Genomic DNA, 13,556 nt, shown 5'->3' with positions numbered 1-13,556 from the left:
GATCATCCAGCTCAGAAGAGGCCTACCCAAGGCAGGATTCTGCTCTGACTTGTCAGCCTGGGACCTTCCTCACTAAGTCTGACTGCCTTCTACTTGATCAGAACCAAATGTTGTGACCTGAACACAATGGGGCTAAAATAGGCAGAACAAGACTTACTACGTTGGCCTGAGAAGTGTCTCTGTTAAAAAATAAAATACCATTAGTTCAAAGACACTTGGAAAATATAGCCATGGTGGCTAGATGAACAAGAACAGTTCTCCTTGACTCAACCTTAGATTTTCATTGTGTGTGTGTGTGTGTGTGTGTGTGTGTGTGTGTGTGTGTGTATGCTCATGTATGTATACATGTGCAGATAAAGGACTTGTCTGCTTGGAAAATTCAGCCAAGTTGTCTTCCCTGAGTTGGGAATCTGGATTGTTAGGGCCAGAAGGATCTAGGGGGAAGGCAAGGGAGACCTTATTGCCTCCTTTCTATAGGGTCACCTTTGTAGGAATGTGCCCAAGAGAGACTTGTTCTTTTTTTTTCAAAGCATGAAGAATTGTTATTAAGATCAAGGTTTCTGGGCCCCTGGGTGCTCGGTCAGTTAGGTGGCTGACTCTTGATTTTGGCTCAGGTCATGCTCTCAAGGTTCTTGGGATTGAGCCCCGCATCAGGCTCTGCACTGACAGCATGGAGCCTGCTTGGGAATCTCTCTCTCCCTTTCTCTGCCCTTCCCCTGCTCACACTCTCTCTGTTTCTCTCTGAAAATAAATAGAATTTTAAAAAAAGAATAGAGATTAAAAAAAAAAAGAAAAGATCAAGGTTTTTGCTGTTTGATCCATAGACATCGCTTGCAAAGTGGTGGATAAAATTGAGAAGGAGCTGGTCCATACATCTCTGGGGAGGAACGTTCCCACTGACTTGAGGCACTTGGGCAGCCTACTGTGACTCCTGGCAGGGCAGGAGCAGTGGCACTGGGCTTCCTGGACTCTTCGTCTAGATCCTGGTCCCTGGGCAAGATCCCATTCCTGCTTTCAAATGGCAGGTTCTTCCTCCTTGCCTCCCATAAGTAGATATTCTTTTTTTTTTCCAATATATGAAATTTATTGTCAAATTGGTTTCCATACAACACCCAGTGCTCATCCCAAAAGGTGCCTTCCTCAATACCCATCGTCCACCCTCCCCTCCCTCCCACCCCCCATCAACCCTCAGTTTGTTCTCAGTTTTTAAGAGTCTCTTATGCTTTGGCTCTCTTCCACTCTAACCTCTTTTTTTTTTTTTTCTTCCCCTCCCCCATGGGTTTCTGTTAAGTCTCTCAGGATCCACGTAAGAGTGAAAACATATGGTATCTGTCTTTCTCTGTATGGCTTATTTCACTTAGCATCACACTCTCCAGTTCCATCCATGTTGCTACAAAGGGCCATATTTCATTCTTTCTCCTTGCCACGTAGTACTCCATTGTGTATATAAACCACAATTTCTTTATCCATTCATCAGTTGATGGACATTTAGGTTCTAGTAGATATTCTTAAAAAAAGAAAATAAATCTACAAGAGATCTCACAAATCTTCAGATTTGTCTTCAATCAGAATATCGTCTTCAGATAACACACACTGGAAACACTGGAAACAATCCAAATGTCTAGCAACAATAAAATGTATAAATAAAATTTGGTGGATTCACACAATGTAATGAATTGCACAGCAATGAAAACAAACAGGTAATAGCTAGTGCAATGCAACGACAGGGACATATCTTAAGCAAGACACACAAGAATATATATTGTATGGTTATATTTGTGTAAATGTAAATTTCAAAACCAGGTAAAACTATACTATGTTATTTAGAAATGCACAAGAGGGATATAATTATAAAGAAAAGCAGGAAGTAGTAGTAAATTTTAGTCTAGGGGAAAGGGTGACAAAATTGAGAAGGGAAACACACGGTTTCTGGTGCTGGGCAATGTTTCACTGTGGGCGGGAGTTATGCATGCATTGATTTGATTATCCAAATACATTCTTTTTTTTTTAAAGTTTATTTATTTATTTATTTTGAGAGAGAGAGAGAGAGAGTACAAGCGGGGGGAAGGGCAGAGAGAGAGGGGTACAGAGGATCCAAAGAGGGCTTCATGCTGACAGCTTTGAGCCTGATGTGGGCCTCAAACTCACAAACCCTGAGATCACTACCTGAGCTGAAGTCGGATGTTCAACTGACTGAGCCACCCAGGTGCCCCCAAAATACATCCGTTTTTTTTTTTAACTTTTAACTTTAGAATAACTTTAGATTTGTGGAAAAATTTCAAAAACAGTAGATCCCACATTTGGTTTTCCCTGTTATGATCATCTTATTGGGATGCTATGTTTGACATAATTCATAATCCAATACTGATTCATTATTATTAATTGAAGTCCATACTCCATAGAGTTCCTTAGTTTCTTTCCCCCCCATGTCCTTTTTCTTTTCCAGGATTCTATTCAGGATGCCATTATTACATTTAGTTGTCATGCTTCTATAAGGCTCTTCTTATATATGACAGTTTCTTACACTTCCCTTGTTTTTAATGATCTTGACAGTTCTGAGGAGCACTGGTTAGGTATTTTGTAGAATGTCCCTCAATTAGAATTTGCCAGATATTTTTCTCATAATTAGACTGGGGCTATCAGTTCTGGGGAGGAAGCTCACTGGGCTAGAGAGTCCTTCTCCTCACATCACAGCCAGGGAACATACTATTAACATGATTTAACTGTTGATGTTGATCTGACTGAGGTTGTGTTGGTCATGTCCCACTGTAAAGTTATTCTTTATTATTATTTTTAATATAATTTATGGTCAAACTGGCTAACATACAGTGTGTACAGTGTGCTCTTGGTTTTGGGGGTAGATTCCTGTGATTCATCGCTTACATGCAACACCCAGTGCTCATCCCAACAAGCACCCACCTCAATGACATTTTTAAAACTCCTTTCCATATTGTCCTCTTTGGAAGGAAGTCCACATGCACATGTAAGGGGTACAAAGTTATTTTCTACCTCCTCAAGGGCACAATATCTATATAGGTTTTTTGGAGTTCTTCTGCGTGGGAGATTTGTCTCTTCTCTCCCATCTGTTTGTTTATCATTTACGTATATGGGTTCATGAATATTTACTTAATATTTTAGTTTATATTCTAATTCTACTTCATTTTGTAGCTCGAATTGTCCCAGCTTTGGCCATCAGAAGCTTTCTTAGTTGGCTCTTGTATTCCTTTGAAGTTTATTGTACTTCCTTTGTTTGTTTTTAGCACTTCTTTACTTTCCGGTACAACAAAATGCCCCAGGCTCATCTTTTGTATTTCCTGCCCTAGCTCTAGGATCAGCCATTTCTCTAAGGAACTTTGCTTTCTTTTATTGAAAAATGTTATTAGAAATCAAGATTTGCATGCTAGCTGCAAACACACCCTATTTTATGTACTTAAAAATTTTTTTTAATTAAAATCTTTAAAATATTTATTTATTTATTTATTTATTTATTTATTTATTTATTTGGCTAACATACCGTGTATACAGTGTGCTCTTGGTTTTGGAGGTAGATTCCCGTGATTCATCGCTTACATACAACACCCAGTGCTCATCCCAACAAGTGCCCTCCGCAATGCCCATCACCCATTTCCCCCTCTCCCCCAGTCTTCCCCTCCATACCCCGCCCTCCGCCCCATCAACCCTCAGTTTGTTCTCTGTATTTAAGAGTCTCTTATGATTTGCCTCCCTTCCTCTCTGTTTGTAACTATTAAAAAAATTTTTTTTAATGTTTATTTTTGAGAGAGAGAAAGACAGCATGAGCAGGGGAAGGGCAGAGAGAGAGGGAGACACAGAATCTGAAGCAGGCTCCAGACTTTGAGCTGTCAGTACAGAGCCCAATGTGGGGCTTGAACTCAGGAACCGCGAGATCACGACCTGAGCCAAAGTCAGACGTTTAACTGACTGAGCCACCCAGGCACCCTTTATGTACTTTTCTTAATGTTGCACTTAATGATAAAAAGTGAGGAAACAAAAAGAAAATCCTTTATGTCTAGCCTAGCTTGATTCCTCTGAAACTGCCATCAAGAACAATGGAAAACCAATATTTATTTATGTCCTCGTCTACAATGCTTATGCTCATGCTTCAGACACATAGAATGGTGGTTAGGAACATGCCGTCTATAGTCACTGTGGGTTTAATGTTGAGCTCTGCCACCTATCTGCTGTGTGACCTGGTCAAATCATTCAACCTCACTTTACTTATCTGCTAATGGCAAAAAGACAATGCTCATTTCACAGAGGAGGTGAGGCTCAAATAAGAGTACTTGCAAAGAAAGCACTTAGCACTGTGTCTGGCTCAGTAAAGTACACCACTGTAATTAAATATAGGAAGACCAAGATTTCATTCTTCCTGCTTCTCCTTTCCCCACCTTCCTTTTCTCTACACTGAATGGGCCCAACTATTGCTCTAGAGGGGTTTTCTTTAGGGCCACATGCAAGCTCTCTTATCCTTTTATTTCCTTTCTCTGGGATCATTTTCACATTCTCCAGGTCACACTTCTGGTTTTTGTTGTTTTTTTAAGAGCAGAAAGGATTCAATTGGTGTCTGTACCCATAAAGTGCAATTTATGTTAATTTGGACATATAACTTCTGATTTTAATTGAGCAAAAGAAATAGTGTCTCCCATATTCCATTTAATTTGAGTTCTGAGCTAAACCAAGTATTTTCCAGTGAAAAACTGCAAGTATTACAAAAAACAGCATCTGGGGGTGCCTGGTTAAGCATCCGACTTCAGCTCAGGTCATGATCTCTCGGTTCGTGAGTTCGAGCCCCGTGTTGGACTCTGTGCGGACGGCTTAGAGCCTGGAGCCTGCTTTGGATTCTGTGTCTCCCTCTCTGTTCCTCCCCCGCTGGTGCTACTGTCTCCCTCTCTCTCAAAAATAAATAAACATTAAAAAAAAAAGAACCACACACAAAAAAACCAGTGTCTGGAAAGAAAACTGTGCAACTTTTCTGGAGCCTGTTTTCTGCTGCTCAGAGCTAATGTAAACTGGGAGCGAGAGAGAGACACTGTCTTTCCTTAGCATCAGTTTCTATTTTTGAACACAAAAAAGACTAATGCTGAGTGTTAACAGTTACATTAAAAAGCCTAAGATAATGCCTAAGAGAAAAGTGACAATTGTTTTGGTAATGAAATAAGTTCATTTCAAGACAGAAACTAGTAGCTCTTTCTCTTAGATCATACGGTGGATGTTGTGCACTTCTGTGCCTGATTCTCTTAGGAGACAAATCCCTGTGGGTTTACAAGGAGGAGTTGGTGGCATTTAAAGGGTTATTTAGGGACCAAATAACATAATCAAAGATCAAAGATGTGATTTACCAGCAAAGAAGCTACTTTGTCAAACTTAGGTCATATGCCCTAAGAAGAAGACCACGGAGTGAAACAGAAGGAAAGTGTGTATCTGAACCCCCTGGAGAAGTTCCACAGAGTCGGTCAGTTAGAAACCATAAATTGACAGATAAATATTTTTCTAAAGTTCCCTAATGAAAATCTTATATGTGGGGACAAGTGGGCTATTAATCAACTTGGTTAGGCATTTTTAAAAATGTTTATTTATTTATTTTGAGAGAGACAGAGAGAGAGAGCAGGGGAGAGGCAGGCAGAGAGGGAGAAATAGAATCCCAAACAGGCCCCACCTTGTCAGCACAGAGCCCAATGCGGGGGCTCCACCTCTCCAACTATGACATCATGACCTGAGCAAAATCAGGAGTCGGATGCTTAACCGACTGAAGCCACCCAGGCGCCCCAACCTAGTTATGTATTTTCTTAATAACTATTCATTACTTCCTACAATGTTATTATGATTACAGGACCATGATTCATCATGATTTGGAGCCAGCCTGCCTGAGGTTAAATCCTGGCCCTGGGAGGTATAAGATCCTGAGTAAAACGGAACTATTGTGAGGATTACATAATGTGATATATGTGAAATATTCAGGACAGTGTTTGCTTAAATGTAGGCTCTTGATAAATAACAGCATGTTAAATATTACTAATATTATTATTGTCCGGATTACATGTGCAAAGTCAATATTCTAGAATGTAACCACCAAACAAACATTGCTTCACTGTGGAAATGGTGCCCAAATTTCAAGTTGGGATTCAAGTGATAAACTAGCTTGAATTGAATGTCGTGCAGACAGTGGGAAATGGCTTTCTTTGTTATAGGTCACAGAAGTAGGACTGGTCTTGGGTGCTGGCTGAGGAGACAGGAAGAGAGAGAGAGAGAGAGACAGAGAGGGTCCCAGGTATGCCCAGCAAAGCCAGGGGTGGTGTAGGGGAGACCATGTTAGGGTCTGGGCTGGCCTGAAGCAGTCAACTATATGTGAAGGATGTTATGAGGTGGGTGTTTGTAAGATTGAGACTGGTCTATACCATCTTCTGTGGAGAATAACTGGTTTCCTGTCATTTTGTTATTTTGTGCCTGCACATTGAGAGTGTGTGTGTGAGTGAGTGTGTGTGTGTGTGTGTGTGTGTGTGTGTGTTTCTCAGATACTGTACTTCCTTCTGCTCAGCTTTCTTGTTTTCTATCCCTGTGGGATTGGATAATCTTCCAGACAAGTCTCAAGGAGGCAGTTGGAGTAGGAGGGCACAGAATTCAGCTCTCTCCAGTAAGGAAGGGGAGCATGACTGAGGGGTGGTCCTAAAATGGTGACTGCTGCCAAGTGCCCACACCTAAGTGTCAGGCCCCCAGATGCCCTGGCTTGGCACTGAAGGGTGTGATGGCAGCCATGCCCCGATAACCCCATCTGTGTGGCATTTACAGTGTAAAAGTGCTTATCTCACAAAATCCTTACAACACCTCTATAAAGCAGTATGGCCATCCCTATTTTAGATGACAAAACCAAGGCTTAGTGAGATGAAGTCACCTACCCAGGTGACATAAATAGAGAGTGCTGGCAATGTGACTGCAAAATTTGAGTTCTTAATCATCTCAAGCAGTCTCCATTCTAAGGTTCTGTCTGAACTCATTATCTACTTATATCCAATTTCTTCAAATGTACAAATTCTTCTTAAGCTGCGGCATCTTTTTTTTTTTAATATTTATTTTTGAGAGAGAGACAGACAGACAGACAGACAGAGTGTGAGAAGGGAAGGGGCAGAGAGAGAGGGAGACACAGAATCTGAAGCAGGCTCCAGGCTCTGAGCTGTCAGCGCAGAGCCCAACGTGGGGCTCGAACTCATGAGCTGTGAGATTATGACCTGAGCCAGTCAGCTGCCCAACTGACTGAGCCACCCAGGTACCCCTGCAGCATCTTTTTTTTTTAACTTTTTTTTTAATGTTTATTTATTTTTGAGAGACAGAGAATGAGCAGGGGAGGGGCAGAAGGAGAGGGAGACACAGAATCTGAAGCAGGCTCTAGGCCCTGAGAGTCAGCACAGAGCCTGACATGGGGCTCGAACCCACAAACTGTGAGATCATGATCTGAGCCAAAGTCAGACTCAACCGACTGAGCCACCTAGGCACCCCCAAGCTGCAGCATCTTAAAGAGGGGCAACAATATTAAGAGCTTGCAGCTCCTATATGACTACACACTCTTCTTACACATCTTACTAGAGAGAGAGAGAGAGAAAATCTTAAGCAGGCTTCACATTCAGGAAGGAGTCCGATGTGGGGCTCAATCCCACAACTCTAGGATCATGACCTGAACCAAAATCAAGAGTCATATTCTCAACCGACCAAGCCACCCAGGCTCTTCACATCTTAATATTCTTAATTTCCATTTTCCTGCAATGGTATCACATGCTTCTCTTATGCCTCCATGACTTACACATACTCACACAGACAAAACTCTTTATTCTCCGTGCTGGTAAATTAAAAAAAAATCATCACTTTTTTAAATTTTATTTTTTTTTAGAGAGAGAGAGAGAGAGAGAGAGAGAGAGAGAGAGAGAGAGAATGTGAGCAGGGGAGAGGGGCAGAGGGAGAGAGAGAGAGAGAGGGAGAGAGAATCTTAAGAATCTCCACACTCAGGATGGAGCCTGATATGGACTCAATCCCATGATCCTGGGATCATGACCTGAGCCAAAATCAAGAGTCGGATGCTCAACTGACTGAACCATCTAGGCACCCCAAAAAGTCTTTATTAATGAGTTTTACAGGTTGTATAAAATATAACTGGGGTGTTTTTATAATTCAGATGTTCCCAATCTATAGGAACTAGAAATAAAAAGAAGCTGAGGTTAGCCCCTCTACAGTAACAAGAAATGCCTTGAACACTGCAGGAGAAAAGACCCTGTCTTGTACTGAAAATGTGGTCAGGCTTATGCCCCAGCTCTGTAGGCATCACATGGGCAAGTGACTCCATGGGCATCACTTCTTCATCTGTACAGGGGAGTTGGATGAGTTGACCCTAAAATTCCACTGACCTTTTGAGATTCTCTAAACCCTATTCCTTTCCTGCTGAGGACTTGAACTTTTTATAATCACTTTCCTGGGGTTTCCGTGAGTGCTTCAAATGGGTTTTCTGGCAGGAGTAGCTGGGAGATTTGAGAAAAATTATAAGAGAACTCTGCAGGCTGGGAGAAGCAATGACCATGAGATTGTCCCTTCTTTCTTTGATGTAAGTTTCACAGAGTTGATGGCTGCCACAGGAACAGGGCTAAAGGTTTATAGAGTCTTTGTTTCGGCCAAATCAACAACAAAGCATGGTTCCTATGGGTCTTGGGACTTGGAAATCCCTTTGCCACAGACATCCCTGTGCTGGAAATTATAACACGGGGCTCTGGTTCAGGGATAGGTTCCCCAGGCCTGACAGATGGTCCCAGGAACAGTGCTTGCTGATTTGGGTTCAGTGAATTCTATTAAATACCCCCACCTCCGGTTTTTGTGTTTGCTGGTTCTTTTCAGAGGAGCAGCCACTTGGGGTAAAACAAACTATTTCTGGTACTGAGTGACCTAGCTTTTAATGTGATTTTAACATGGCTTCACAGGATATTTGCATTTTTGCGATTTTTTTCCCCTTCTAAGACTGCTTACCAGTAAAGGCTGGAAAATGGGAAGTGAAAGAACAACATTCTTGGGATGTAGATGATAAAATGATTAGAAAGGGGACAAGAGAATAAGTAGAAAATTGGGAATGAAAATTTCTGGAGAAGTGGTTGGATGAAATAAGAAATGTATTACTTGAAGGAACTCCAGGCCAGAAAAACCATCAAAAAGATGTTAAGGGAAACTCAGAGGCTAAGTCTCTAAGGCTCAATCAAAGGCAGCGTTCCTAAAAGTAGTTTAGAAAGGTTGACATCTTTAAGTGACACCTCCCACCCCTCCCCACATTGCCCCAAGAGAAGGTTGTTATAAAGAAGAGCCATCTGAAATTCATTATTTTATCTATTCAGGGATGATGTATCTCTCCTAGTAGGGTGTAACAAAGGAAAAGGCATGCTTCTTCTCTAAATCATCTGTCTGATTTTTCTTATAAATACCGTGAAACTTATCATGGATCATGACTGTTTCTTTCTTTTGGTCACTAAGAATTCTCAGAACAAAATTTAGTCACTGTAAAGACTGGATAGTACACACTTGATTATGTTTTACTTTTTCCTATCCTATTTCTCTTTTCCCTTAATATCATCAATTATTTATATTTATTCACTTTTTATTGTTTATTTATTCATTTTGAGAGAGAGAAAGAGCCGGGGGGGGGGGTGGAGAGAGAGGAAAAGAGAGAGAGGGAATCCCAAACAGGTTCCTTGCTGTCAGTACAGAGCCCAACATGGGGCTTGATCCCACAAACCATGAGATAATGACTTGAACCAAAAGCAAGAGTCAGATGCTTAACCGACTGAGCCACCCAGGCGCCCTTATTTATATTTATTCTTATAAGCATCTACAAAATCTTTTGTGAAAGGAGTTTAGTATATACCTAGATACCTATAAACACAGATAGGCAAGTAAAGGCAGATATAGATTAAGGACTTAAATGGCTATGAGATGCTTCCTGTGCAGACATATGTTTATTTATCAACGGTCCTCTCTCTGCATATACATTGCTACTAATGTCGGCAACAGTTAGTGAGAAAACTTTCAAATAATCTTTGATTTGAGATAATTAAAAAACAAAAAACAACTGGTAGAAGCTACTTGTGAGACATTTGAGCTTTAGGGCCCAGACACTGTGGTAAGATTATTCTTTGAGCACTTGGGTCCTTTGGAGGAATCTGGAATACAGGTTTATCTCCTTAAAACATAACAGCATTAGAGATTCAGGCACAAAGCATTCATTTCTATGTTCACAACAGATTCTAAGGATTTAGCTCTATAAATCCAAAGAAATTATTTTCTGAAATCACTGTTGCCCTTCCCAGTATAGGCTCACACACACAGAGACAACCAGAAAAGGCTTTGCAAAACAAACTACAAGGTCTTATAAATGCACACAATTGTGCATAAGGACTCAAAGACAACTGCAAGGTATGACTCATGAGTACTGACTACAGATAAAATCTTCCATGGCAAAGATGTCAAAGCCAGTAGACAGGTTTTAGATGGCACTAGAGGATTCCTCTAGGTGGACCAGGCTCTGCCATTTGAGTTAGACTTTCCCATGAACAAATGGCCTTGAAGAGGCATAATATATGCCCCAAGACCACTGATTTCTGAACTTGTCATGTAGTTGTGGGTACACATGTCTAGGTAGGCAGCAACGGCTGTAGATAAACAAGCAATTGGAACAACTGAACAGTTTTAAAGCTACAGATGCCACCTTGCAGAACCGTGTTTCTGGAAGTGAGATCTCTCTCTTTTAAAAATGTTTATTTATTCTTGAGAGAGAGAGGGAGAGAGCAAGTGAGCAGGGGAGGGGCAGAGAGCAAGGGAGACAGAGGATCCCAAGCAGGCTCCAGGCTCTGAGTTGTCAGCACAGAGCCTATGTGGGACTTGAACCCACGGACCATGAGATCACTTCAGCCAAAATCAGATGCTTAACCAACTGAGCCACCCAGGCACCCAGAAATGAGATCTTTAAACAACCTGACTTACAATCACCCAGAGGCTTAGGGGAGCTCCTAAAAAGACTGATTTCAGGGTGTCACTCCAGCCCTAATAAATCAGTGTATTTGACTTAAAAATATATTAATGCTTGTCCCCGTGCCCCACCCCATGATCAATAACAATTATTTTTTACAGAAGCTATGAAATTAATAAATACCATGGTTCTAATCCTAAAACTTTATTTGTTGAATTTTTAGAAATGACAGGATAGCTCTAGCTTATTCTTTTTAAAGAGATAACAGGTGGCAAGAAGTTAAATTACGAGCGGTAAGTCTAGAACAAAGCAGCCAAGTTAGAAAGGAAAATTCAAACTCAGAATTGGTAGAGTCGTGGTGGGGTTTTGTTAGGAGTCCACCTAACACCAAACTAAGATAGGAAAAAGGAAAAAAAATGAGCATCTGTCTTTTTACAGTGTAGAACTTACTGCCATCGGGCTTTATCCCTTAAGGAATTTTTCCTGGAGCTGTTTCCTTCACTGGGGCTGTCCTCCTCCTCGGCCTCCAGACTTCGGCTGCAGCTCCTGATGATCTGAAAGATGCTGTTGACTGTGGACTCCTTCTCTGAATTCTTTAAGCCATTATGTCCCACTCGTTGTAAGAAATTATCTTGTCCACTGTAATCGGCTACAAACTACAGAAAAACATACCAAGAATTTGTTACTGCAACTTCATGTACTGTGTCTTAAATAAAAGACTTGGGTAGGGAAATAAAAGCTCAACAGCCATAAATAATGGCACTTATGCCTATTTCTTATTGAAAGAAAAAGAAAGAGCCTCCAGGAAAAACATTTTTTTGTTTCACCACATGAGCTATCGGAACTCACTCTTGTTTCCACTAAGACAATTTTAGTTCCTGTAGGAATCAACGCTCCGTTTCAAATTTACAACACAAAAAGCAGCATTATTTCAAGGCTCCCGAGGGAGAAGATTAGCCCTACTTTGCCGAGGAAGGGTAGGGTTGTTTTCTCCTGGCAGAGAGAATTGAGAAAAACCATGACAGAAGTCCATTCTTCTATGGAACCAGATAACATTCCTGGGGCCCAAGGGAAACACAGAGAAATAATGATGTTTGCTTTATTTTCCATATATCCTATGGCAGCACAGAGGTTTCCTGGAGGTTTTAAAGCTCTTATAGTTAGTATTCATGATCAGGAAGTTTCTCCCATCAGAGGTAAGCGCTCCAGCTGCACCACTGGATGTGGCATCCTCTGCGTCTAAGACATCCTCTGCGTCTGAGCTGGTGTGGGTGTGCTAGGGAGGGCTTGTGTTAAGCTTACTCCTCCATTTACTGCACTTTTATCTTCCCTCATAAGCCAGAGAGATGCAAGCTGGTAGTGTTACCTGTGCCTGTCAGGGGCTCTTAAGTCTCCCTGATACCAGGTGATGCCTGGTTCCCAGGTGACACAGAGGAGGCTGAAGTTTTAGGAGTCTTCTCACGGCCACCGAGAAGGGGTGTGTGTGTGTGTGTGTGTGTGTGTGTGTGTGTGTGTGTGTGAGAAAGGTCAGTAGTGTTGCTGTTGCCATGGTGACAATGATCCTAGATTTGGGTTTGAAGCTGCCAGCTACGGACTCCTCAAAATTCTTGGTAAAGTTCTCCCAATTCAGTCTCTTCTTTCATTTCTAAACACCATCTAGGGTGGTTTCCTTATTTTCTTCAAGTTTCTCTGAGCCCTTTCTCTCCAATGCCCGATACCCTGAGTCAAAGCTCACAAGGTCCTCTCCTCTCTGGGAGTCAGGAACAAGAAGCCACGGGCCTGAGAGAGCCGAGACAGCCGTGATCAGAGCCTGGAGCTCATCTTTACATGAGACGCCAGCTTCTCCAGGGTCCTCCCACAGAGGAGGAAAGCAAGGCAGCGTTGACCTCCCGCCATGTTTTCTTTCTCTGATTCAGAAAACTTACTATTCTTGCTTGACTTCTCTTATCCTCTGCATACAGACATTCCCACCCAATGAGAGAAGAAAACCCCATCATCCCTTAAAAAAAATCAGAGAACAGCACCCATTTTCACTGGTACTTACACACTGCCTCATTCAAGCTAATTTAACAAGAAGAAGCCCCAAACAGTGCTAGCCAGCATTTTTTTCTCAGGAATTTCCAAGGACCTGTTACCCAGCACAACAGTGACCACGGAGTAGCCTAGGCTCAGCAGGTTCTTTCTTGGCCTTAGTGAGTGAGGAGCCAGGCAGCAATAAAGACTTCAGATTTTGAAAGGACTCACCTCTAGAGTTTCTTCTTGGGAATTGTACCTCGGGCAAAGCTTCATGAGGCCGGAGGCTCCGTCCAGTACTTCACAGAGCTCCTTCAGAAACACCCCACAGAACGGAACCACCTTACAGCCAGGTATGTGCAGAGCCCGCGTGACCACCTTCTTGTACTCGCAGGAAGATTCGTGCTGAGCCATGGCATCCTTCAGGCTCCTCATGGTCTCTAGGTCAGACTGGTCCATAAACTGCCACATTTTTAAAACTTTTCTTGACCTATTGTAAGTAAATGATGTTTTTTGAGACTGAGGGAGAAATAATATC

General features: G+C 41.9%; 1 protein-coding gene across 11 annotated transcripts in view; it reads right to left on the bottom strand.

Moving 5' to 3' along the window:
• PLCE1 (phospholipase C epsilon 1) overlaps positions 1 to 13,556 on the bottom strand; it is a 335,693-nt gene that overhangs the window by 87,900 nt on the left and 234,237 nt on the right. For all 11 annotated transcript variants that reach the window (XR_007145212.1, XM_047824502.1, XM_047824504.1 and 8 more), the window contains exons 6-7: positions 13,250 to 13,508; positions 11,456 to 11,661 (exon numbers count right to left, since the gene is read on the bottom strand). Coding sequence is in view for 10 of the 11 variants with exons in the window: in XM_047824502.1 (XP_047680458.1) it covers positions 11,456 to 11,661; positions 13,250 to 13,508 (465 nt within the window). In the remaining variant the exon portion in view is untranslated. The remainder of the gene's footprint in view (positions 1 to 11,455; positions 11,662 to 13,249; positions 13,509 to 13,556) is intronic.

This window comes from Prionailurus viverrinus, chromosome D2, assembly GCF_022837055.1.
Source record: "Prionailurus viverrinus isolate Anna chromosome D2, UM_Priviv_1.0, whole genome shotgun sequence".
Lineage (NCBI taxonomy): Eukaryota > Metazoa > Chordata > Mammalia > Carnivora > Felidae > Prionailurus > Prionailurus viverrinus.
This window is presented reverse-complemented; position numbering and strand designations above follow the sequence as displayed.